Source organism: Crinia signifera, chromosome 5 (genome assembly GCF_055691185.1).
Source record: "Crinia signifera chromosome 5, ASM5569118v1, whole genome shotgun sequence".
In the NCBI taxonomy this organism is placed as follows: domain Eukaryota; kingdom Metazoa; phylum Chordata; class Amphibia; order Anura; family Myobatrachidae; genus Crinia; species Crinia signifera.
The window spans coordinates 214,923,009-214,949,159 of NC_139221.1; the positions used below are offsets into that span (position 1 = coordinate 214,923,009).

General features: G+C 46.3%; 2 protein-coding genes across 3 annotated transcripts in view; one reads left to right on the forward strand and one right to left on the reverse strand.

The window, feature by feature from the left end:
* PSMA2 (proteasome 20S subunit alpha 2) overlaps nucleotides 1-16,386 on the reverse strand; it is a 25,838-nt gene extending 9,452 nt beyond the window's left edge. Inside the window, exons 1-4 of the mRNA XM_083188521.1 lie at nucleotides 16,229-16,386; nucleotides 11,682-11,758; nucleotides 9,832-9,964; nucleotides 8,353-8,475 (exon numbers count right to left, since the gene is read on the reverse strand). Coding sequence (XP_083044647.1) covers nucleotides 8,353-8,475; nucleotides 9,832-9,964; nucleotides 11,682-11,758; nucleotides 16,229-16,269 — 374 coding nt within the window. The 5' untranslated portion in view covers nucleotides 16,270-16,386. The remainder of the gene's footprint in view (nucleotides 1-8,352; nucleotides 8,476-9,831; nucleotides 9,965-11,681; nucleotides 11,759-16,228) is intronic.
* MRPL32 (mitochondrial ribosomal protein L32) lies at nucleotides 13,182-25,171 on the forward strand. 2 transcript variants are annotated; one of them, XM_083188523.1, is made up of 4 exons: nucleotides 13,182-13,230; nucleotides 16,730-16,825; nucleotides 18,844-19,016; nucleotides 24,676-25,171. In XM_083188523.1, exons 1-4 carry the CDS (start codon nucleotides 13,215-13,217, stop codon nucleotides 24,925-24,927), a joined length of 537 nt encoding a protein of 178 aa, XP_083044649.1. In that variant the 5' UTR covers nucleotides 13,182-13,214; the 3' UTR covers nucleotides 24,928-25,171. The 2 variants fall into 2 exon arrangements, with proteins under 2 accessions (XP_083044649.1, XP_083044648.1); XM_083188522.1 differs by lacking the exon at nucleotides 13,182-13,230 and having other exon boundaries at nucleotides 16,442-16,825.
* The last annotated feature ends 980 nt before the right edge of the window (nucleotides 25,172-26,151 follow it).

The window sequence follows — 26,151 nt, forward strand, 5'->3', positions numbered from 1 at the left end:
ATGAAACCCAGGGAGCTGGATCAGCAAAACCCGGAGTACTGTTCCAGGGGAAAACATACAAACAGAATATATTAACTGCACATTTACACCGATCCACTAGAGGCAGATCATAACCGCTCACTGCCAGGGGTTACATGCTCATTGACATGTGGGATTACATGCTCATTGCCAAGGCAGAATACATGCTCATTGCCCCTTGGCAATGAACATTTAATCCCATGTAGCCGCCGCCAGGCAGAAGTGACAGCCATTAACACCCAGGCAGAGAGCAGGGGGCTGCCCGGCTGTATTCAGAGCACTGCAGGACCCAGCTATTTCAAAAAATACCCCTTTCACACCAGAAAATGCAGGGACTTACCCACGCTGGCCTCTTTCACACCAGCCTAGTCCCTGCATTTTCTGGTGTGAGGGGGAAAGAAAACCACCCCCTCCCCCCCCCCTTTAATCAATTGGCTGTATCTTTGGAACCAACTGATCCATTTACATGATACCAGTATCATATTGAAGAACTTTTGAGTGGGCTTCAAATGATTTCGGTCCTGTGAAACCATTTGGCTCCAGAGAAATCTGCCCTCAAACAACATGAACAGCCAGAAATGACATTATAGAAATGAAAACATCTTTTTACCCGCAATATATCTGGAACCAATTAACCAATATGGACCAGCCTGGTATTTGATTGAAGTCCCAGCGATTTGGGTTCAACTGAGATGAACCTCGAGCCGGAGGGGGAACTGGCAGCAGTTTGAACTGGGTGGGGGTTGGAATTAGCGGTCCCATGCTATCCTATGGGGAAACGTTCCAGCTTTGCCCTGCGGTATCTTCGGTTCCCGGGGGACTAGTGATGCAGGGCCGGTCTTGTTGGAAAGCCAAGGCCCTCAACTAAAAAAAATGGATCTATTTGGAGAGTGGGCCTGGAGCTACAGCTCCATCAGGCCCATTTTTAATCCGGTCCTGGTAATAGGCATCACGGTGTGTGGGGTAATGGGCATTGCAGGGTGTCAAAACATGGAAATGGCATCATGGTGTGTGGCAAGACGTGTAATGGGCATTGCGGTGTGTGGCAAAATGTTAATTGGCATCGGTGTGTGACATAACATGTAATGTGCATCGCAGTTTGTTGCATAATTTGTAATAGGCATTACTGTGAGTGCCATAACGTGTAAGTGGCATTATGGTGTGCAAAATCAAGAATAATCAATCATTGGAGCAAAGGTTTAAAAAAAAATAATAATAATAATAAGGCGTGTCAAGGGGCAGGTCAATGGGTGGATCAAGGGGCGGGCCACTGTCCGGTGATCTCTCAACAAAAAAGGTGGTAACCCTATATGACCATTTTTAGGTGTCGACCTAGTGACTGTCAACCTAGGCATTGTTGACCATCTATAATATAACCCTTGAAATGATGTTAAGTGTTCGCACTTAAAAAAAGACTTCTTTAGTAAATATTCTTTTAGGATTAAAAAAAAAAAAAAAAAAAAAAAACACTAAATGGAAGAGTAGCTGTAACAACTGCTTGGTATTACTATAGGAGGTGTCAAGGTTAGGTTTAGCTAAGCAAAGTAATATTCGTAATGCATACATCCCAACTTTTTGGATGAGGAAAACGGGGGCAGCTGCGCGTGCCCAAGTTTAGGAGTGTGGCTTCTTCACAAGGGGGCATGGCCTGCAAATTACATCATCCCCGCACGGCCACGTCTGTTTTCGCCGCTGGCCAGCCCCCAGTCTATGCTGCGAGAATAGCTTCACCAGATGAGGGCCTCCCAACTCACCCCCCCCCCTGGACAATGTCGGCACCGGGTGGGATGCAGGAACATCCCCAAAAACCAGTTGGGAGGTATGGTTAATGTATAAATCCTTCAAAGATGCTTATAGCACCCAATGAGCTTCTATCATTTTATGTACTTGATAAATTATATCTAAACTCTAATGGGTAGGTATAGGCAACTTTCCCATCTGTTTGTTTAAGGCACAGGTTCTTAAAGTCAGTCCTCGGGACCCCACACGTTTTGCAGGTCTCCTCACAGAATCAAGTGAAATAATTAGTTCCACCTGTGGATCTTTTAAAATGTGTCAGTCAGTAATGAGTGCACCTGGCTTAAGAATATAGTGTTGATTATTGATAGCTCCAACGTTGATGCAATAAGTCAGGCATTGATGGAGAACCAGGGGTGGATTTTGTTTTGCACATGAGCAGTCAGCTAATGCTATTACATCAACTAAACTAATGATAATCAATGGCAACCGTAATCTGCTGTCACTGCTGTGACTACTTACAGTATTGTAGAGAGCTGGCTGGGGCCTCAATTTTTGGGGGGACGTGCCCAGGCTTGCCTTCCCTCCCAGAATTGCCAGGAGGCTCCTGAAAATCGTGTCCCCCTCCTGGCCCCCTGGGAAGGTGGGCACTCCTTCCGCATTGGCCAGACAGCCCCCCACACCCCCTTCCATGCTGCACAAAATTATCAGTTTTCGCGGCGAAGCTAAAATGCCTTGAATTGCGTTGTTTGACTGCTATGTGGGCGAGACTTGATGACATCTACCCTGCCCCAGCTATCAGTTATAGATTCCACCCGTGGCCAGCAGACCCAGACTCATGTAATACCACTTTTACACTAGAATCCAGTGTCGAACCCCATATTTTGACCACAGGAATTTTCCAGGTCAGACCCTGCTTCAGACACTATTTACACTGCACTTTAATCAAGTTATTCCCAGGTCAGTGCTCTTTTATACTTAAAACAGGTCAGCCCTGCTTTTCCCTGTTGATGTACTTAAAAATTGCCTTTTTGGGCTGTTTAAGATGAGGTCACAGCAGAAAAATATTAGTTATCCATCTGTTCTTCAGTGATCCACTCACTAACACTAACTAGTCCCTCTCCATGCACAGAGAGACTCCTAGGTCTCAGAAACTAGAGGATATAAAGTAATTGCATGGTAATAAGACAAACATATGGTACTTGTTTAGTTTCACGGTGGCAGCACGAGACGCTCTAGCTTGAATATTGGCAGCTTGCCAGCTGCCTAGCCACCTTACATTATCAGGCTACTTGTTTAGTTTCAGGGCAGCATCGCGTGCCGCCTTACGCTGACTTCTCCGTATCTAGTTTCAGGATGGCATCGCATGCCGCCTTCTCCGTGGCAGGCCAGCGCTGCTTCCCCAAACCTCCTGCCAAGTGGGCGGCTCTCACACAGCGCTTGTGCCCACATGATATGCCCTCTCCTGTGGAGAGGGGATCATTAGGGCGCCGGCGGAGAGGTGTTCCATCTTTGTGTTACGTAGGAGCGTCTCAGACGCTACAGTAGCAATGCAATCATATGCTCTATGTGTGTGATAGGTTTGAGCACCTCAGACGCTCAAGCAGCAATGCAATGATACCCTCCTGCCTCTGAGTAGCTATTGCTCAGATGTATGATATGGCAGGTTTGAATGTGTTCCTGAAACACCCCCACCATCCACACCACTCCGGAGCGTGGCGAGCCCCGCAAGGAGCGGCGGTACGCGTCCTACCAACCTTTTCATACCCCCACCATCCACGTCGGCGTGGAGTTGATTTTTTGTAGTGTGGCGAGTGCATAAAGACCCGTGAGGGGACGTGGATAACTTCACATGTATTCCGCGTGCGCTCACCACGCTTCGGGCCCGGTGGCTCACTGCGCTCGCCAGACTATATAGAATCAACACCATGCCGATGTTGATGGTGGGGGTATGAAAAGGTCGGTAGGACGCGCACCGCCGCTGTTCGCCATGTTTCAGGATGGCGTGGGTATGAAATGGAGGCATTTGCCAGTATGTAACATGGAGCACTTGCAAATGACTCCATCGTTGTGCATCAGACACAGGAGAGTCACATTGCTTGAGCGTCTGAGGCGCTCCTACGTATCACACATGGAGCTGCTGCAGCTGGAGCGTCTGAGACGCTCCTACGTAACACAAAGATGGAGCTCCTCTCCGCCGAAGCCATCATGATCCCCTCTCCACAGGAGAGGATATCATGCGGACACAAGCGCTGTGTGAGAGGCGCTTACTTGACGGGAGGTTAGGGGTACCAGTGCTGGCCTGCCACGGAGAAGTCAGCGTAAGGCAGCACGCTATGCTTCCCTGAAACTAAACAAGTAGCCTGATAATGTAAGGCGGCTAGGCAGCTGGCAAGCTGCCTGAATTCAAACAGTCGCTACGCTACTAGCGCAGCTTAAGGCAGTCTGGCAAGCTGCCAATATTCAAGCTAGAGCGTCTCGTGCTGCTGCCGTGAAACTTAACAAGTACCAAACATATACACACACACACACATATATATTATAGAGAGAGAGATTGTCAAAGACACACCTTCTTAAAGATTCATAGGGCCTGATTCAGGTGGGGGTCTGAATGCGCATGTGTGGATCTGCGCATGTACAGACTCCCTGTGCTAATGCCTTTAGTAAGTATCACACACTCCGAGGCGTTCACATGGGCAGAGGAGGGCGGGTGAGGCAGCAGGGGAACACCCAGCGTCCCCATGAACTGACATCCCCATTGGAAGCAGCGTCTGCCCCCATTTCAGTCATCAGCAGCCATCTGACAGGTAAGTAGTGACTGAAAGCTGCAGAAAGTTGACGCTTGGTCTTTCCGATATATCTTTTTCCACATTTACAGTATATAGATCAGGTGTGTAGTGAGACGTCATGCAGCTTTTATTAACCCATGATTTTATGTCCCAAAATATGTGCCATAATCATCATCTACATATTGGCACGTTTGCACTAATTGCATGGGAAAACACCTTAGCTGTTTGTAACCAATTTATTTTAACAGTTGACTTAAGGCGACTTGACAGATTTCAGAATGGCAGCTCATCTAAACACTAATGGAGGCTTGGGAGGAAGAAAAGTGTGTAGCAGGGGGTGGACAGTTAGTACATCCCAATGTTTAGTTAACATTTCTCTTATATTAGAAAGTAGTAATGTAAGAGACATTTTAACTAAACATTGGGATGTACGTGGACCCCTTGCTACAATGTGGCTCTGTCCAGTGTTCCTGGCAGTAGAGGATGATGTGGGGTATACTGTACATGTGATGTGCTGCATGGCCATAACCAACTGCCACCACCAACTGCCGCCCGCATGCCACATTTCCATCCTCAGTGCACAGCAATATCACTGGCATTTCCTGGGCAGCAGCTGATGTGGACACATGAGAAAAGGCGTCTCAGGTGAGATCAATTTGCAGGCTATTAATCGCTGCCAGTGATTCTCCTAGTGAGTAACTAGTGAGTGGAGCTCAGCGCACAATTACATCTGTGCTTTTTCTTTCTCTTTTTCCCCCTTTTTTTTTCTCTTAAACTTGATCACCTTCTGCCTCCGGTTACAATGAGCCGCCGAGAGTTATCCCAGCTGATTGGAAATGAAGGTCAGTAAAATGTTTGTTTAGTAAATTAAATCTTAGACCGATGTCTCTTCTCTAGCAGTTGGCCTTTGTAGTGGGAGGGATTATAGCAGTGGTGTTTGGCCAGTGTCCCTGTGTTACTGGCTGGCACCTCCCATGCTGTCAGTTACAGATCAGGAACCGCTAAGCATTGGGGCCTGCATCCATACACTCATACTGCTACAGCTCTGTTTTTCAGTTGTATAGTAATATAATATATAAATCATGGTACTGCTGGATGTCTTATTGTACACCAGCAATATCTGATCTTTACATGTCACATATGTCTATTTGTTATATCTACAATATATGAAATATCATTTTAGATGGACCCAGCCAGAACACCAGAGAGCCATGGCTGAGGTCAGGACGCCGCAGACCATCCCGTAGGAGTCAGTCAGCAAGAAGACCTGGACCATCATCGGGAAGAGGAAGGTCTGGACGAAGAGGACGAGACCATCAGGCAGTTGCAGAGAGAGTAGATCGCCTCCTGCAGGACACCATCATGCGGCTCGTCCTGTCCCGTCTCCCCACCTACAGCATGCGCACCATTGCAGACGGAGAGGAACCAGAGTACTGCTCCATCTGCATCTCTGATATTGAGGTAGGTACAGAAATGGCTGTATCGTACTGTCACCACACCTTCCATGTTCCCTGTCTGACAGAATGGCTGCAGGACAACAACATCTGCCCTCTGTGCCGCGCGAGACTCTTCAACCGGGATCATTTCTCCCACCTTTACTGACGGCTCCCCACAAAGAAGAACAACCAAACATAAGATCATGGTCTAAAGCGGTAAGTTCCTGTTCTAAAGTTCAAAAGTTTTTACACTTTTACAGTGTTTCAGTTTTTGTATTTTTCTAGTTATTAATAAGACTTGTCACTGATCCCTCCAGTTCCAACAATTATTGTTACACGTTTACAGTGTTTTTTTAATGTTCTGTTTTGAAACTGGAGGGAATTGACGTGAACAAGCTGGGGATTAGGGCTACTGGCGACACCCCCAAAAAAAAAACGACATTGAGCAGCCACCTCATGGGTGTGTTGGAAGAGCTGCTAAGCTGCTAATTGTTTTTGAAATGGACAATTAAATCCAACTCATTGATTACTTAATACTTGAACATTTAAACCATCGCCAGGTACTTCAGCTAGTATACCTGACCCTTTTCACAATAAATCTCCAAGTCATTATTTTAAATTTGTTTATTATTTATTACCAGTTTCTTATATAGCGCATACATATTCCGCAGCGCTTTACAGAGAATATTTGAATATTCACATCAGTCCCAGGCCTCAGTGGAGCTTACAATCTATATGCCCTACCACATGTAAACGCACACGGATAATGTAGGGTTAATTTTTAGCCCAAAAGAATAAAGGGGGTATAATTGAGCACTTGGGTGGGCTCAAGAATAGACCAGGCGCCTAGTGGGGTGTTGTGTCGAGCTGCTCCCACATAGGCGGCGCTTGTACTTTTAAAACCAGCTCCGGATTCTGAAGGTTGAACTGTTTTTTCCTACTACAATTTATCTCCGTATCTCATCCCTGGGTTTAACTTTGGAACTCTCTCAGCAATATACCAACATATGGGACACCACCACCTGCATACTGTGGATTACAAATACCGCATACATCGTGGGGACACTCCCTTGACTCAAGGATTGCATTCACCCTCCAGCGATATTTCAAGATCCTGCATGGTTTATGGACTCCCTTAATTCGATCATGGCCAAGTCACCCAGTGGGAATATAGGAGATACACAAGAACAAATAGGACTCCAATACTACCAAGTTACATAGTAGGTGAGGCTGAATAAAGACTTGCATCCATCTACTTCAACCTATGTTTATAATAGGTTATCCCTTGTTGTATAGTATGTTCTGATATTTTAAAGACAGATTATGTTACTTATTCGTACCCATGGATGTTTTTAAACAATAAATGTTAATCCAACCTTATTTAAACGTACAGATGAGGCTGGGGTCCTCTTTGCAGGGCTGGTGTTTCTAACGGCAGCCCCGCCAGGGGGCACACGCGCCCTTCTGGCAACGGATCCTGCCTCCGGTCCCCGCCACCCGTCAATACAGGTAACCCTCGCCGCCCCCGCCGAGAGACTGGGACGCGTGTGCGACGGACGTGCATCCCAGTTCAGTGTAGCCCCTGTCCGCCGGCGCTCGCCAGCAGGGAGGGTCTGGCGAGCCCCGGCCAAGGATGACTGTATTTATAGTGTCTGCCGACACCACTTCTCCAGGAAGAGAGTTCCAAAGTTTGACTGCTCTGACTGAAGAAATTTTTTCTTCTAGAAGAACAAATTTTTTTCTTCTAATCTAAACTCGTCCAAAATTCCTTTCTAGCAGAAAAAAGGGTGTTTGACAGTTCCTTATATTGGCCCCTAATATATTTATACATGTTGAGCATGTCCCCCCTTAAGCGTCTCTTCTCTAGTGTAAATAGTCACAAATTGCTTAATCTTTCCTCGTAGCTTAAATTCTCCATTCCCCTCATGAGCTTTGTTGCTCTTCTTTGGATTTTATAAGTATACAACCTTTCATATTTTATTACTCAATATATACATTATTGTACACTTATTGTATTTATAAGTATTATTATTGGCAACCCGGAACCAAAATAATATCAACTGTTTGTGAAGCAGTCTAAATACACTAATATGGCCAACACTAATATGGCCAACATAATTCCAGAGAATTTGTACCATGTGTGACAGAAAATTTATACTGTAAACCAATGAGAGGTATTGAAATAAAAACCCTAAAAGATCGGTGTAATACGCCATGTGCAATAAATCCGACATTTATTGTAGGTGAAACATGCAATGTACAAAACCTAACTTATGCTTACAATACAATGTTTTGTGTAATGGCAGTGTTATTGAGAGGGTCAAATATCACTAGTACTTTCTTACAGTGCAAAGAGAAATCGGTGACCTTACCCGGACTGTGTATATTCCTGCATGACAGATGCCACTCGTTGTACAAGCTGTGCAGTTGGGATAGGCTCCTGATACACAAGGAAATATTGCTGGGCTAGTTTCCGGGCCCGCCGAACAAGTACTCTACAAAAGCAAAGATTTAGAGAGACTCAATTCTATAACCAATGCACAAGTTTATCTTTACATAGCTTCTCAGCTACTATACAAGCACATTTAGGGATCAAGCCTATTAAATGGGATGTATGCGATGTGCCATGGCATTTAAACACTGGCAACGTCACCCGATCTCGCACCCTTAAGATTTGTTTCAGACCAAATTCACACAAAATTGCTTTCAGGAATACACAGTGAGCACTGTAAAGTGCGGTCACTGTAGCAATGATTTGCAACCCTAATTGCAGCTAATAGGAGCGACCCGCTACAAAACACAATGTGGAATCTAATCCTCTGTTCCTGACAAATGAAATTCTGTAACAGTGAAATGAATGTGAACAGATTGCGTTTGCTAAGTGGGAGAAAGAAAATGACATGGGTTAGAAGTCAAATTAAAAGTAACAATGAAGAGGAAAAAGAAATAGATTAATGGTTAGAACCCTTGTTCTAAATTTAACACTTTAGCTCAGGCATGGGGGCCAAATGCGGTCCGTGCTGTCATTTCAAGCGGCCCGCAGCCTCCAGCTGGAAGCGGGCAGAGCATCAGATGTGGGAAGCACAGCACAGGACACTAAAGGTGGGGCTCCGGCGAGCACGACTTTACCTTGCTGTCTTCTGCTGTGAGGAGGTGCCGGCCGCCACAGTCAGATGTGTTTGGCGTCCTACCCCTGCTGCTGCAATCGTATATCACCCTACTCCACAATCAGTGACAGCAGTGTTTGGGGAGGGGGGCAGCAAGGGGGAAGCTTGCTACCATAACATGCAGAGTGGAGGAGGGCAGCAGCGGGAGCCCAAGCATCTCCTGTCCTTGCAGTGCCTGCTTTGCCTCTCCTTCCTCTGGCTCACACAAGGGGCTGGAAAATATACAGAGAAGGGAGGGGCAAAGTGGGGGACATACAGTGAATGGATGCAGTGATGGCCATTCAGAGAAGGGGGAGCAGAGGCAGGCTAGGGGACATACAGTGAATGGGGGCAGAGTGGGGTACATAGTGAATGGGGGTCACACAGTGAATGGGAGTCATACAGTGGAGGCCAGCTGGGGGACAGAGTGAATGGGTGCAGAGTGGGGAACATACAGCGAAGGAGGGGCAGGCTGGGGGACAGAGTAAATGGGGGCAGAGTGGGTGACCATTCTGATGTGATTAATGATTCAAAGAATGTCAGGCTGAATGGTCGGCTCCCACACATTTACACTTGACCAAATCTGGCCCTTTGACACCCATGCTTTAGCTAAACCAGACATAAGCAGTTTATTATTAGTAGTGGGGGCAAATCAGTAATCCACGATCTGTGTATTACTTGCCACATTCTCTCAAGACAGCTTACCTGTAATCTGGGCCCATGCCGCTGTACACCATGCCTATGTGTTTGGTAATTGGTTCCACTTTGTGTACACTTTGTTCATCATACAAGATTGATTTCTGTTTTTTCTCCGTTGCCAAAACGACACCATTTGCAGCTAAAACACATGAAAGTATGAGATGTTTAATGAAACAGCTTACAATCTACACATTATGGCTAGGTACACAAGTCTAATCCTGCAAGTTTGAGTTTAGACCTTATTTTATAGGACCACCTGCCCTCAATGAGGAATTAAGCATGTATCTGGTATTCACTGCAAGAAAATGGTTCCCCAAAACTGGCTGAGGTCACTAATTGACCTTGCAGCTCAACAAATTGTAGGCAGCACCTGAACATAGCCTATAAACTAATACATTCACTTCACTGTAGAAATACAATGAGGTTTATGAAATAGGTTTGAGGTTCCCTAAAAGGTAAAGAAAAAAAAAGGAACAGAATAGATGGGCCAAGTATTATCTCCCATTCTAGTTCCTATGTAAACAGATGCCACATCTACAGACAATAGAAATATATGGTTGAAGTAGTTATGTATCCCAAGTAAATGAAAGAAACTAAAATATATATATGTATTTAGTCACCAATTCATGCTTTTCAACAAATTATATAAATCTCTGTTCTGCAATATCAGATTTTAAACTGATTTACCATGAAAATTCTTTAAAAATAGATGAATACTTATGGTATAGGAATAGATCTATAAAGAACCAAAGCCAAAAACGAAAGGCCCCCCAATACATTATACCGACCCCACGGACAAGTTGGACCTGACTTCCCCGCCAGCTCCCTCAGGAGGGTTCAAGTACTTTATGTGCCAATTCTGCATGTAATAATCCCCCCCGGATGCTTAGATGCCGGATGTCAGGAGCAGGCCAAGCCAGGAGCCGGGCTGCAGGAGCTCTCTGCCAATCAGCAGCTGCCTATTCGTTTGTATGTTGTTGTTTTTTTTAAATAAAATTTGCCTGCCGCCCAGCTACCCTCGCTTGCCTCTGTGTTGCCTCACTGGGCTTTGTTTTTGGCTGAAAACAAGCCAAACGCGCAATCTAACCCCCTCGTCGGCCACTCACCTCATTCTATGTTCTGGGAGAATCCTCACTTTCAGAAGACGGCAAGGATTACCCCGAACGGAGAGGTTCGCCACAAATGTAGCGAGCCCACTGCATATAGCTGCAACTCTGACCATTTTGATGGCCACACTCGCACAGTGAAAAAGGCGAGTGCAGGGGGGCAGTTGAATACTGATCTGTGACCGCGGGTTATCGGCACTGCTCGCTGTCACAGCTATCCAAAGGGCATTGAATATACCCCTTTGAGTGTCACCCATCCCATCCCCTCCCCGCCCGACACCCCCCCCCCCCCCCCAAGAATTGGGCACGCAATGGGGGATATTCAATGCGTGACAATATTTGTCACTTATGCACTTAACTGCGAAATCTGCATTTTTTTTTTGCCGATCCACGGGTTTTCAAACATCAAAAAGATTAAATAGGTTGATTGTAAATTCGTCTTACTCTTGTCAAAAAGTGCCGATATTTCTGTTGGAAATATTGGTACACATTGAATACCCCACCAATGTATTTATTACAATCTTTCTGTTTTACTACAGATTTGCCTTGACTGTAACTGGGACTTTTAAAAGCGAGCCAAAAGATTTAATTAAGATCAGAAGCCAGTATTAACTTACAACCATAATAATGGAGAAAATCTTTTGTTCTAGTGAATCTTCCCTGTAGAGTCTGATACATTTTTGTGTCATGTTTTGAACATGCAGACTGGGGAAAAGAGTAATGTATACGTAGTCCAATTTACTGACAAACCTTTGATTCCAACAGACGGAGCACCTGCAGCAACAGCAGCTAAAGCATATTCAATCTGTACGAGTTTACCTGATGGACTAAGGAAACAAATAATTGTTAAAAATACTCAATCTGATACTATATTCAGGCAATACAGAAATATTACAGTGGCATTACGTACGGCATGTTAATGTCTGAAAATCACATCAACCTTTTCACATGTTTTATGGATAAGAACAGCCCAGGAACTTCTGATTACAGTCCATGCAACACATTTGGATTTCAAAGGTGGAAAAGACACCACAAAAGTAATACTAGAAAAACCATGAATTAGCTAGAAATAAAGAAAACATTGATATATTGCTGTTTCACTACCTTTGACAACAGATCTGCGGGTGTGGATCAGTTGGTCACCAGCAAGTTGATAGAGATTCATTAGTTCAACATGGGTCATTATGAAAAAGTCAACTTTTTTTTTTTTATGTCCTTATGTCAACATAAAAACCCCTAAAATGTACTGCTGCGCTCACCATGCTTCGGGCATGGTCCCTCGCTATGCTCGGGACACTATTCTCCCACCTCGCCCTAGTGAATGGTGGGGCATGAAATACCACCTGTCGGCACAAGTCGTGTCGACATGGACACTGAAATGTACCACCGCGTCCCCTCGGATGGCTTGCTGCACTCGCCATGCTTCGGCCGCGGTGCCTCGCTACGCTTGGCACACTATTTCATTCTCCCACCACGCCCTAACGCAGTGGTTCCCAACCCTGGTCAAGTACCCCCAACAGTGCATGTTTTGCAGGTCTCCACACAGAATCACAAGTGACATAATTAGCTCCACCTGTGGATCTTTTAAAATGTGCCTGAATGAGTGCACCTGCTGGGTGACCTGGAAAACATGCACTGTTGGAGGTACTTGAGGACCAGGGTTGGAAACCACTGCCCTAGCGGATGGTAGGGCATGAAATACCACCTGTCGGGGCAAAAAAAACAGTAAAAAAAAATAACCATGTTGACCTATCTGATTGTCGACCTAATTAGTAGTATCCCAGATATGCTAAGGATTGGGTATGGTATACAACTATAGCTATACATCAGACCGGTTGTCCTAACTACAACCAGACACACAAGCTCATCCCACACTCTGATCAACAGAATCAGTGTCCAGTTTGGGCCAACTAAAAAGAATTCGAACATTCTGCTACACGAATACCCCTTTCAGATTGAAAAAATAACCTGATTTATTGCCGAGTCAAGGTGCAGTGTGACAGATGCACACCTAATAACCCAAGTCGACCAACCGGCAATTGGACCCAGTTATAATAAGTGTTAAGCCCGGGTCACCCTCTGTAAAATTCTGGGAAGTGTAGTTTCCTTGAAGTTACTAGCGACTAAAATAGTGCGTAAGCGTAGAACATGCCTGGAAGAGAGATATTGTGGACGACGAACGGCCGTCATCTTGTGGTTGGCGTGTGACTTCGAGCGCATGCTCCTAACCTAGCAAAGTGACAGGCTGCTGCTGCAGCAGGGACTGGGGAGGTCAATTGGAAGATGGCGGTCACCGGAGGTCCTTCTGCGGGTGTTTTCAGGCAGCTGCTTGGATGCTTGTGGAACACTCTCCTGTGGGCCCTGGGGCTGCAGCCGCCGCATCCGGGTAAGTAAGGGGGCACATTGCAGCCATACATCGTTATATCGCAGCTCCCAACCGGCAATTGGACCCAGTTATAAATAAATGTTAAGCCCGGGTCACCCTCTGTATGATGGGTGACCCAGGGTTTAGCTGTGACCCTAGCCAGACTAGGGTCACAGCCTAATTCAACACAGCATTGCTATCTGAAAACAGTATAACTTCTGTGATCACTTGTCACAACACAGTAGCCTGCTAGTGTGATGAAGGTGACTGCATGTGCCATTAACATCATATTCTGATTGTATTTATCAAAATGCATGATAATGATCTTAAAAAGGGCCATTGTATTGGCGCCGCACACTAATCTGACCAGTTGCCCAATATCAGAGTGTGATTAAGAGAAAAGAAAAATCTCCTGTGGTAAAATGTATGCAGACTTGGGGGGAGGGATATGACAGTACAGTGTATCTTCCAAATATATTTTTGGAGTCAATTTTTTGCTATAGTTTCTCTAAATAAATTGGGGGTTTTTTTTGTGTGTGTTATTAGAGACTTGATGCACAATTACCATTGTGGTAATAATGCTCCATAAAAGGCATACTTACTGAAGTACACAGAAGCTCCTACCAGGACCTGGTGAATATTTCCAGATGCTGTTGCTAACTATTTGTTCAAAGCCCTAATGTCTAACTTCACTTCCATTTGTTAAAATTCTGAGCAACATACAAATAAAAAGGCCAGGGTAGCTCTAAGAAGCATAGGAACAATACAACTAATAGAACTAATCTTTAGCTTCCAAATTCAGGTTGGCTGAAGCCATCTGTACCTACAGACACAGTAAATCCTTGCTGCACTCCTGCCCCGCCCAGCTGCCAATAGCGAAAGTGAAAGCTGAAGAGCTGTGTCATGCCTGTTCAGCTGTGCCTGCTAACACACTAGAACCTAAAGCTAGGGCCAGCAGGGATATTTTAAAGGTTTACTTAGGGATGGCCATCATTGCCATCGAAATTCTGCAACTGGCCATTGATAGTGCTTAACTATGCAATGGATGACCATCGATATTTTTACATATCAATGGTCATCCATTGTAATTGATTGGCCTGTGGGCCAATCAAAACACAGGGGTGGGGCTTTGCAGGTGTCGTAGCTATGCTCAGTGTCCTGCCACTTTGAAAAAAAAAAGCAAAACATTGTTTTGGAAACCATCTGGTTTTCCCCCATCGATGGCAAAAGTATTCGACATCGGCCATGAACCATCGATGATTTCGAATAATCGATGGTCATCCCTAGGTTTACTGTAGACAAAAATCTACAATTGAAAGAACTTGTTCTACTTCATTATTATTAACATTTTTCTAACTAGCCAAGGCATAACATATTTTATTTCTATCAACTTAAAATGTATCAATGGATAGAATAAGAGATACAAAAATCCATTTTGATAAGCTTACTTATTCAGCAATGACACATTGCTGTGTGCTAAGCGATCTAAAGCTGTGTACACACGGTGCAATATATTGCTCAGTGTCCTGTTTTCATCGATGGTCGCTGATGAAAAGGAAACTGCCAGGGGAGCCACAGGGGGAAATAGCTGCTCGCAGGGAGCAGCAACCATAAGAGGCTGAACTCAAGAGCGCGCATCCGACAATTTATCGCCGGCAGCACACACAAATCACTGGCAATATGGTCGATCAGCAACCATAGTGCCACCGATATGTGCTTAATATCGCCTTGTGTGTACACAGCTTTACAACGCTCAGCAGGGTCACCCTATGTGTAGGCCCCTTTAGAAGACTATAGTACAGGTCCATTTAGGACAGAGATGTGTAACCTTCGGCCCTCCAGCTGTTGTTGAATTACACAATTCAGGATGCCCAGTTATGTTATTTGGCCATGCTAAGATTGTTGCAGGGCATGCTGGGATATGTAGTTCAACAACAGCTTGAGGGCCGAAGGTTCCCCAACAGCAATTCAATGTCTGCAGAAGAATTCTCCCAACCAAATGGCAATTTCACCTAAAATTGCTTGCTGCTTATGAGCAAGACCACACTGCCGTGAAGAACAAAGCAAATCATCCCAGTACCTAATTGCATTTTCCCCATAGAATTTGACTACAAATAAGAACCACTTGGCCCATTTAGTTGCCCATGTACATTCACACTTAAGTTCGGTACACACTAGATGAGTTTTTTTTTTTTAAATATCACTCACAAGGGACCTTCTGAGCAATCTCTTTAAAAAAGAAAAAAGTCCAATGTGTATGCTTAATATTGTTAACAATGGGTGCACCCCCACATTGTTCATGACCGCCTACCCCCCTCCCATTGTTTGTGGAGGTAACCCACACAAACAATGGGAGAATATAAAACCTTCACACAGTTAGAGTCATGGTTCATTTCCAATTGCAACTGTATAAAAAGAACAATGCACACGCCAACAACATTTAACAAATTTCACCAATCAAAATAAAAATGCATCACTAGTACAGTATGAATGATGGGGTTAGAAAGATCATATACTGTACAAAAGAATACCGGGCAATGACAGGGGCACATAAGTAACACCTTAAAGGCCGTGAGGTACCACTATCCCGCTGTCATCCCTGCTGGACTGGTTACCGCCAATAGAGTCAGCTATTGTGGCTTGGGGTCTCACTGTTGTAACCCGCGGACCCCTATGAGTGCAGGCAGCATTGGGACGTCTCTTTATAGCCGGGCTCAGTAAGGGAACCGGTATGACCAGGGCTGCTCGTTCCATGCTGCGCTGCAGAGGCCGGGCTGACGGCAGTGACTGTGCATAGTGCCGGGCTCGGCGATGCACAGAGCGCTGCGCTGTACAGGAGACGCTGGCTAGCAGCGGCGATGTGCTGCGGGCGGGGATCTACGGACCCTGCGAGCCGCAGAGCACACCGACCGCGCTGCGGGACGCCGCTCACCTGAAAGTGGTCAGAGAGAAACTGTAACCACGCTCCGCCATCTTCTCTCTGCGCCTCCTGAGTCCTGTCCTGTGTGAGCCGCCGCAGCACGGCGCACGTATGGTACGTCACCACGTCACCACCGCCGCAAAGCCTGTTGGGAAATGTAGTGCCCGGTGGGGCCTTTTTTCGGAATCCTATTATGATGACTACAGTACCCGTCACGCCCACCCTCCCAGAAGGATATTCTGCGGATCCCAGCATGCCCTGCTGGGCAGCTGGCCGTAAAATATTACTTTGTCAGAGCATGCTGGGAAGTGTAGTTTCCTTGAAGTTACTGGCGACTAAAATAGTGCGCAAGCGTAGAACATGCCTGGAAGAGAGATATTGTGGGCGGCGAACGGCCGTCATCTTGTGGTTGGCGTGTGACTGCGAGCGCATGCTCCTAACCTAGCAAAGTGACAGGCTGCTGCTGCTGCGGCAGGGACTCGGAGGTCAATTGGAAGATGGCGGTTACCGGAGGTCCTGCTGCGGGTGTTTTCAGGCAGCTGCTTGGATGCTTGTTGCGTGCGGAACACACTCTCCTGCGGGCCCTGGGGCTGCAGCCGCCGCATCCGGGTAAGTAAGGGGGCACATTGCAGCCATACATCGTTATATGGCAGCTCCCAGCAGCCCCACATGCTATTGTACTGCAGAGCATTACATCTATTGTGTGGGATTGATTTGTACTGCTAGGTAACACACTGAACATCTCCTCTGTACTGCAGAGCATTACATCTATTGTGTGGGATTGATTTGTACTGCTAGGTAACACACTGAACATCTCCTCTGTACTGCAGAGCATTACATCTATTGTGTGGGATTGATTTGTACTGCTAGGTAACACACTGAGCATCTCCTCTTTGTAATTTACAACAGTACCTAGCCTGTGTGTAGGGAGGAATTTATTTTTATTCTAAGTGATATATAGGGGGGTATTCAATGTCAGAGGCACGGCTGTCGAGCTAGCGCGACAGCCGTGCCCCTGTCCCGTTCTCGCTTACCTCGACTGGAGCTCGGCAGTCGGGATTCAATGTCCCGGCCGCCGAGCGGCGAGAAGGGGGCGTGGCCGCGAGTTGCGGCCGGGAAGTGACGAGCTGCAGCCGGCAGCTCGTCACTTCCCGGCTGTTCTCGGCAGAACGAGCCCGACAGCTAGAGATGTCGGGCTCGTTCTGACAGAAAACCCTGTTCAATGCTGTCGGGGAAGACAGCATTGAATAGGGCCCGTCGAGCATCTCCCCCACAGGAGATGCTCGACGGCGATTGAATCTCCCCCATAGTATCCTGGAATGCTAGTTTTGTTTTTGTAAGCCACTTTTATTGCTATGTGTTGTAGGGGGTGGGGACTGAGTGAGTGGATTCCAATTATTGGGAATTGGGAACTCATGCATTGTTAGAGTACTTTAGGCTGTGGGCAGAGTTTCTCTGTGGGCCTAGATTGAAGTGGGCCATTATTAAAGTGGGAAAACTGATTCATGACTACAGCGTTAACAACAACTGAGAAAACCAAAGTCTGCTTGGAGTGAGTTAAATTCATTCACACAACATACAACTCCTGGCTGCTTAATCTGGCAATTCAACCATAATATCACCATTCTTGCATCTGCAAACAACTTTTACTTTCACTGTTAAAGCTTGTACTTGCACTGTCTGTTTTGAAAATGACCAGCTGTACCTCTAATGACCTCACCTCTCCTGCTCTTCCATTGATAGTAGGTGTCCTCTTTCTCTATACATCCTCTCTGGGTGAGCTTATGTGCTCACTCGACTTCCACTATCACATCTATGCTGATAACACTGAAATCTACCTCTCCTCTCCTGATCTCTCTCCCTCTATCCTCACTCATATCTCTAACTGTCTCTCTGCTGTCTACTCTTGGATGACTCAGCGCTTCTTTAGACTTAAAATATCAAAGACTAAGCTGTCATCTTCCCACCCTCCTGCATAAAACCTGACCATCGCTTATCCTTACCTACTGTTTATGCCCACTTCTTTCCCTTCTGTGTCAACCCTGTCTGTCTAACCTTCCCCTTTAGAATGTAAGTTCTCACGAGCAGGGCCCTCTCTCCTCATGTGCCTTTCTTAGAATATATAAACCTCTGCCACCCTGATGATTGCTTCAGTGTCCTGTCCCCTGATGCAACTATCCATATTAACCCTGTACTTGTCCTAAACTGTCTTGTACTGTAATTTGTTATGTGTTTTTGATTATAACTATGCTCTGTTAAGCGCTGCGGAATTTGTGTGCGCTATATAAGAAACTGTTAATAAATAAAATAAATATTGCTTCATGTATGGGGAACAAAGACTCTGGGATCAGTGAGCCATAGTTATTAGGGTGCAGGGCCACTGGTGTTATGCATATGTTGCAGGAAACGTCCTTATAATTGCTCTTGGAATGTGTACAGAAAGTTTGGAAGTTAAGCATATTTACATAATTTGCATTCTAGTTCATACAGTCCTTGACTTTGATGCTTTACTTTAGTTATTTCGGGAATAAGCTCAGATTATGTTGCTGACTATTTAAAAAATAAATAAATTCTGATTTTTTTTTTTTTTTTTTTAGAAGAGTTTTAAAAGTTTTCTCTTTCTGCAGCTCTTGCCATCCACGCTCCAGTGATCTGTCCCTCTGAGTCTTCCGACTTTGGTGCTGACAACGTGCCCAGTTTTCTGGATAGCATCTTCTGGATGGCTGCACCTAAATCTAGAAGAACTATTGAAGTGAATCGCTGTCGACGAAGAAATCCTAATAAACTTATAAAAGAAAAGGTACAATTATGTAATGTTTGTATAAAATGTTTCTGACTTGATGTTGTACTAAAACTTCCAGTTTCCACAGTGTTTTTTTCTTAATATCCATGCTCCCCATTGCCTATATTAAAAGGATTGCGCTACCGCGGACCTTCTACTCTGGGTAACAATACAGAAAAATGGAAATCCAGATTGGGAGGATGATGGATAAAATAGGAATTAGCCATTAGAAGAGTAGACTGGAACATAAAGCATGGTCACGGTTCTAGACTATAGGATCATTCTCTGTATTATTCTATATGCTTATTATAAATCCTTCCAGACAAGCATTCATATTTTTATATGTTAGGTTATTGTAAACACTGAACGTTAAAGTGTGTACACATGGTGAGGTTTCTTTTGCTAGTTGACTAATGCTGTGTACACACGGTACAATTTGACATTTGTTTTTGACTATATAGTCAAAATCAATTCGGGATCGCATAGACATCGAATTAATATAGAACATGGTTTTTAAGCTTTCGATGCTGATGCGCGCTCCCGTTCAGCTGAAATTTTAAAGCCAAATAGACAGTGCAGCAATGACTATATAGTGCAGATTGAATGTAGACAGCATGAATTGTATGTAAATAGCACGAGTTAGCAAACCTTGCATAGAAATCAAATCTTAGGGGTGTATTCACTGTTGGTCGTTAGGTCCATTCTGTCTAAAACAGCATATATTACGCCTGAAAAAAAAGTCTAGATGAATTGTAGTATTCACTATAATTTTTTCTAGACAGTCTAAAGCATTTCACCTGTCAACTCTTTTCGTTTGCCTCGCCTGTCTAAATGAGTCATTTGGACTTTTTGTTTCACTTTGTCTAAACTCAGCCATGTTAATCTGATTTAGCCTATTCAGTGTCTGATTGTCTAAATGGATTCTACAGTTTTCAGGCAGGCTTTAGACAAAGTGAACTAGACAATTTCTTCTGTCGTGACTGCTCTACAAAACATAAAATATTATTTTATTTATGTAGTTTTTTAAATGAATCAATGTAATTTATTGTCATTTTGCTTATAAATACATGTTGTATGTCTATTATTGCCTATATGAATATATTTAGATTTTTTTCATAATTTTTTTTTTTTTTACTCTACCCATGTAGCATTGTGTTTTACCAGCATTCAGTGTTGTACCCATGTGATACTTATACGTATTCCTATTTTTGGGATTTACGATCCTGAAAATCGTATTCATGGCACATTCTTATACGTATTAATGAATGTATACGCCATTGAAAGAGTATGAATAGGAATTACCGTTCAAAAGAGTGGTGATTCCTAATACGACCGGTAATTAGCGGGATACGGCTGCTAATTGCCATCCAAATATGCCTGGAAAATACACTTTATTTTCCAGGCGTATTTGGCTTTAGCCTGCATGGATCAGTCAGATCCGTGCAGGCTGAAGTGTAAAAAAAGAGAAAAATAAATAATTTAAAAAAACGGCGTGGGGTCCCCCCACGGGCATAACCAGTCTAGGCTCACAGAGCCGGTCCTGGTTTAAAAAAAATCAGGGACCAGATTAAATAGGGTTCCCCATATTTTTTAAAACCAGCACCAGGCCCAAGGGCCGGTCCTGGTTCCCAAAATACGGGGGACAAAACGAATAGGGGTCCCCCGTATTTTCAGAACCAACACCAGGCCCAACCAGCCAGCAGGGTAATGCCACAGCCGGGGACACTTATTATATAAGGTCCCGTGGCTGAAGCATTAAACTACTGACCAGTCAGCTTGGGCAGGGGTCCTGGAGAAGTGGGGACCCCCCTAATGAAGGGGTCCTCCCCCTCCAGAACTTACTTGCCCAGGCTGAAGCCTGGTGCTGTGCCCGGTGCCCCTGGGCTTTGGGCACTGGGCTGATGTGGGTGTAAAAATAGAAAGAACCATTGGGTTCTGCTGTGGAACTACTGTATAAGTCCTAGCAAGCCTGGTACGCATACTGGGACTTGGAGAACCACAAGTCTCAGCATGTGGCCCATTAATGGGCTTGCTGGGATTCTTAGTTCCACAGCAGAACCAATAGTTAAATAAAAACACAAAGACACCTGAAAAATAAAACTTTAATGCACACAGAGCCCATTCACGCAGATACTTACCTATCTTGATAGTAGTTCGTTCCCCTCGTCCAGTAGAAATCCAGTATGGGTACCTGTGGAGGGAATCCATACTCACCTGGGTCCTCCGGCGTAGATTAAATCCTCTTAGTTCCAAAGTAGGCATCCAGGGCACTTTGCTAAATAAATAAAAAAACGCAGTACCCGATACCAGCAGGGACTGAGGAGAGCCGGAGGATGTCTGTATACATCCTGCGGCTCCTCCCCCCGAATTGCGCTATTGTCTACCTATCGGCCAATCAGGAGTCGCAAGGCTGCTAGGCAGCCAATAGTGCTAGGAGGGTGAAGGAGGGCAGCAGGAGGGTGCCAGAGGGTGAAGGAGGGCAGCAGGGGAGTGCCAGAGGGTGAAGGAGGGCAGCAGGAGGGTGCCAGAGGGTGAAGGAGGGCAGCAGGGGGGTGAAGGAGAGCAGCAGGAGGGTGAAGGAGGGCAGCAGGAGGGTGCAGGTGTACAGCAGGAGGGTGTCACAAGGTGAAGGAGGGCAGCAGGTGGGTGCCGGAGGACAGCAGGGGGGTGATGGAGGGTGCAGGTGGGCAGCAGGATGGTGCAGGTGTGCAGCTGGATGGCGCCGGAGAGTGCAGGTGGGCAGCGGGAGGGTAGCAGTGGTATGCAGGAGGGCAGCAGGGGGATGCAGGTAGGTGTAGGAGGGCACTAGGAGGGTGATGGAGGGCAGCAGGGGGTGCAGGTGGGCAGCAGGGGGATGCAGGAGAGCGCCAGGAGGGTGATTGAGGGCAGCAGGGGGATGCAAGTAGGTGCACAAGGGTGATGGAGGGCAGCAGGGGGATGCAGGTGGGTGAAGGTGGGCAGCAGAGGGGTGCAGGAGAGCAGCAGGTGGGTAAAGGTGGACACCAGGAGGGTGATGGAGGGCAGCAGGGGGATGCAGGTGGGTGAAGGTGGGCAGCAGAGGGGTGCAGGAGGGCAGCAGGTGGGTAAAGGTGGACACCAGGAGGGTGATGGAGGGCAGCAGGGGGATGCAGGTGGGTAAAGGTGGGCAGCAGAAGGGTGCAGGTGGGTAAAGGTGGGCACCATGAGGGTGATGGAGGGCAGCAGGAGGATGCAGGTGGTTGAAGGTGGGCAGCAGGGGTATGCTTGTGGGTAGCACAGAGGTGCAGGAGGTAAAGGTGGGCAGCAGGGGGGGTGAAGGTGGGCACAGGTGGCAAGCAGGGGGATGCAGGTAGGCAGTAGGAGGTCAGCGGGTGGGCAGCAGGGGGACATCTGGTGGTCAGCAGCAGGGGGGTCAGGCAGAGATATCCAGCCAGCGCAGCGGTGTATGTTTTTTCTTTAAAAAATACTGTTGCGCTGCGCTGGAAGTGCCCCTTCCCCCCACCCCATCAGCGTCTGTGAGCCGGCTCCGGGGATCGGGTGCTGAACACCCGGAGAGAGGCTGCCCGTAATGTTAGTGACAGGAGTGTGCACTTCCGATGCTGGGCACTTGATCCGTGGCGCCGGAATCACAAACTCCTGTCACTGACATTACAGGACTGCCTCTCTCCGGGTGTTCGGCACTCTGTCTGTCCCCGGCGCCGGAGAGAGGCAGCCCTGTGATGTGTGTTTGGGCAGCAGACGGGGGAGCACTCCATGGCGGCTCCCGGGGGGGGGGGGGGGGGAGGACACGGACCTGGTGGCGATGCAGGAGGACGGAGACAGCAGCGGATTCGCTCCATGGCTGCTGGGGGCAGCAGGCTGCCAGCGGACGGGTGCAGGGGGTGAGTATCGCTGGCGGCAGGCGGGGAGGATGCAGCCCTGGGCAGCAGACGGGGGAGCACTCCATGGCGGCTCCCGGGGGGGGGGGGGGGGGACACGGACCTGGCGGCGATGCAGGAGGACGGAGACAGCAGCGGATTCGCTCCATGGCTGCTGGGGGCAGCAGGCTGCCAGCGGACGGGTGCAGGGGGTGAGTATCGCTGGCGGCAGGCGGGGAGGATGCAGCCCTGGGCAGCAGACGGGGGAGCACTCCATGGCAGCTCCCGGGGGGGATACGGCTGCAGGCGGGCGATGAGACTTGTGGATGAGAAGCCACAGGGTGCACCCCGGAGACCGCAAGTAGGAGGGAGGGATGGAAGGGGGACACTGGGCAAGCCAGTTTGATGGGAGAGCGGGGGGCATGGGTGTCCAGCAAACTCCCCTGCATGTGGCAGTAAGAAGAAGGGGAGTTTGAAAACTTTTATTTTTTCCTAACTCCAAAAGTGCTCCAGAGCACTGCAGCACCACAGCACCTGCAGGCGAATTGTACATGCCCCCTCCTTTCCGCCTCATTGGTGTTTTAACGCCAGGAGGCGTTCCGCCCTGTATTCACCCTGAATACAGTAATTGGTGAAAGGGTGAAACAGAATCCGCCTGTCTAGCTGATGTAAAAGCTAGAACAGGCGGAACTGGGCTTGCTAACGACGGACCCTGAATATGCCCCTTAGTCGAATAGCAAAGTAATCTCACCGTATGTACACACCATAATAACTTGATCTCCTTTATCAAAAATGCAGATTAATATTCTATTGATCTTGCCCTGTACTCACTTCCAAAAAAAAAAATGTAAAGACCAGTTTTCCTTAAAATATTAATCTGGTGTTCTTGTCAATATTAAAAAACAATGGCAAGTTTATGCTGTGGGGAACAACCATACAGCTGCAGATGTCTCCAGTGAAGCCACCCATGACAACTATCTTCCTTTATATCGCTTTCAGACCACAAATGCAGGGTCGCACCGGGACTTTGAAACGGTTAAGTCCCAGTGCGACCCTGCATTTTGGTCTGTTCAGATCGCTTCAGCGAACCGGCAATATTATCGGTTCCCTGATGTCATGCAGAGTGGTGGAACTTCATCGTGGGCGGAGGCAGTGCTTAGAGCTGGCGCTGCTCCAAGCACTGATTCCTCCATTATGGATTAACCCAGGGCTGGGCAACACCGGCCCTCCAGATGTTGATGAACTACACATCCCAGCATGCCTTGCATCAGTTTCCGCATGGCCACATAGCAAAACTAATGCAAAGCATCCGGGGATGTGTAGTTCATTAACATCTGGAGGGCCTGTGTTGCCCAGCCCTGGATTAACCCATTCACACCTCAAAGCAACATGGCAACAAACCGGTAAGAACCCTTCTTTTTTTACCGGTTCATATTGCAGTGTTGCTACTAGTTTGGTGGAACCGGCATGAACCTGGTAATTAGGTGCAATGTGAAAGGGGTATTAGAATTTTGTCAAAGGCTAAAGCCATCAAGTTACCAGCAGTTGTTTTTTGCGGTTCCTCTTTTAATAGTAAAAGAAACAAAGTTCTAAACCAGGCATGTCCAACGTTGGCCCTCCAGATGTTGTGAAACGACACATCCCAGCATGCTTTGCCACAGTTTTGCTATTAGAGAATGCTAAAACTATTGCAAAGCATGCTGGGATGTGTAGTTTCAAAACATCTGGAGGGCCAATGTTGGACATGCCTGTTCTAAACAGATGTGTCTCTGAGAGTCAGGTTTATGTATTTTTGTCTTGTTTTTGCAAAACTGGTAACAAGTTTATTTTCCTGTATTCAGACCAACATTGACATGTGTCCAGAATGTGGGCATCTGAAATTGAAACATCAGCTTTGTGGATTCTGCTATGACAAAGTTCGCTGTGAGACTGCCCTGGTCAGGCTGGAAATAAAAGCCAAAGAAGGTGGACCTTTCGGAGCCCCATCTGTGGAGACCCTTGTTCTCTATGAAGGCGAAACGCCACGTCCAGAAGATGAAGGGAAGAGAATAATAGAACGGAAACGTGTGCGCCCTCCATGGTTCACTTACTGAATTATCTCTCACTTACTGAATTATCTCTCTCTCTCAGCTATGCGGTATCACAAGAGTCTTTGAAATAAACTTGGAAAGATGGAGAACTTTACACACACACCCAGCTACTTCCCACTCTTCTTTTTTTTTCTGGTTGGCCAACCAATATAAACAAGTTGAAATGTATGGTTCTCTGCACTTATTTTGTCTGGAGAAGGCTTTAATGTTGGTATCCTGAAATTAAAGAGGGTAAAAATGCTGTTAATGTTATACTGGTCAAAATTAATTATGACTGTTAAGTACATCTAAAGGAGTGTACACATAGAGAGATTTTGGCTAATGGACAATTTTGACTAAGCAATTTTGGAAGAGATTTTGGCAAGATGCACTGGAGATTTTGATTATGTCTATAGTCTATGACAGGCATTACCAACCACGGCACCAACAGTGCAGGTTTTAGTGATATCCAGGCTTCAGCACAGATGGTTTAATCAGAATCCCTCAGATACTAATTAAGTCACCTGTGCTCAAGCCTGGATATCTACAAAACCTGCACTGTTGGTGTGCCTTGAGGACCGTGGTTGGGAATGCCTATTAATCTATTGATTTAACTATGTAAATTATGGGCTTTGAAATCTGAAGATAATGATGGGTGGTAATTTTTTTTTTATAAGTATATGAGTTGAGCTTTGCAGTTTAAGTTATGAGTATAAAATATGGGAATAAAAATGAATAAAATATAAATTTGTGGTACCTGTGGAAAAAACTCGATAAGTGCCAATGTTTACACCCTTTCAGTGAAAGAGTTAGGGTTTTGTAAAATAAGTCAGTCCGGTGTTACTATCCCTATCTTACCCTATACTCCTTTTGATCTTGTCCTGGCTGCTTTGGTCTCTTGTGGGCTGTGAGGGCTTCTAAGTGCAGGAGCCGGCTGTACCACGTTTGCACGTGGCAGCCGATGCTCCATCTTCGCCATGTGGACCGGAAGTAGCCGGACGTTGGGATACGATCGCCGATGGAGATGTGGTGACAGTAGGGTGACCAACTCATCCCTTTAATCCGGGACACATATTAATTACACAGGTTCTGTGGCTGGCTTTCACCTGGTTTTAAACTGCCACACCTCAAGACTCCATTTCACCTGGTTTTACACTGCCACAGAACCTGTGTAATTAATATGTGTCCCGGATTAAAGGGATGAGTTGGTAACCCTAGGTGACAGCTTGCTGGAAGATCTTGTTTCTC

What these genes read in the sequence shown, in the direction of transcription:
- MRPL32 (XM_083188523.1), top strand. An exon ending in GCTGCAGCCGCCGCATCCGG is followed by an intron (nt 16,826 to 18,843) that starts GTAAGTAAGGGG and finishes CTCTTTCTGCAG; the next exon opens with CTCTTGCCATCCACGCTCCA. An exon ending in ATAAACTTATAAAAGAAAAG is followed by an intron (nt 19,017 to 24,675) that starts GTACAATTATGT and finishes TCCTGTATTCAG; the next exon opens with ACCAACATTGACATGTGTCC.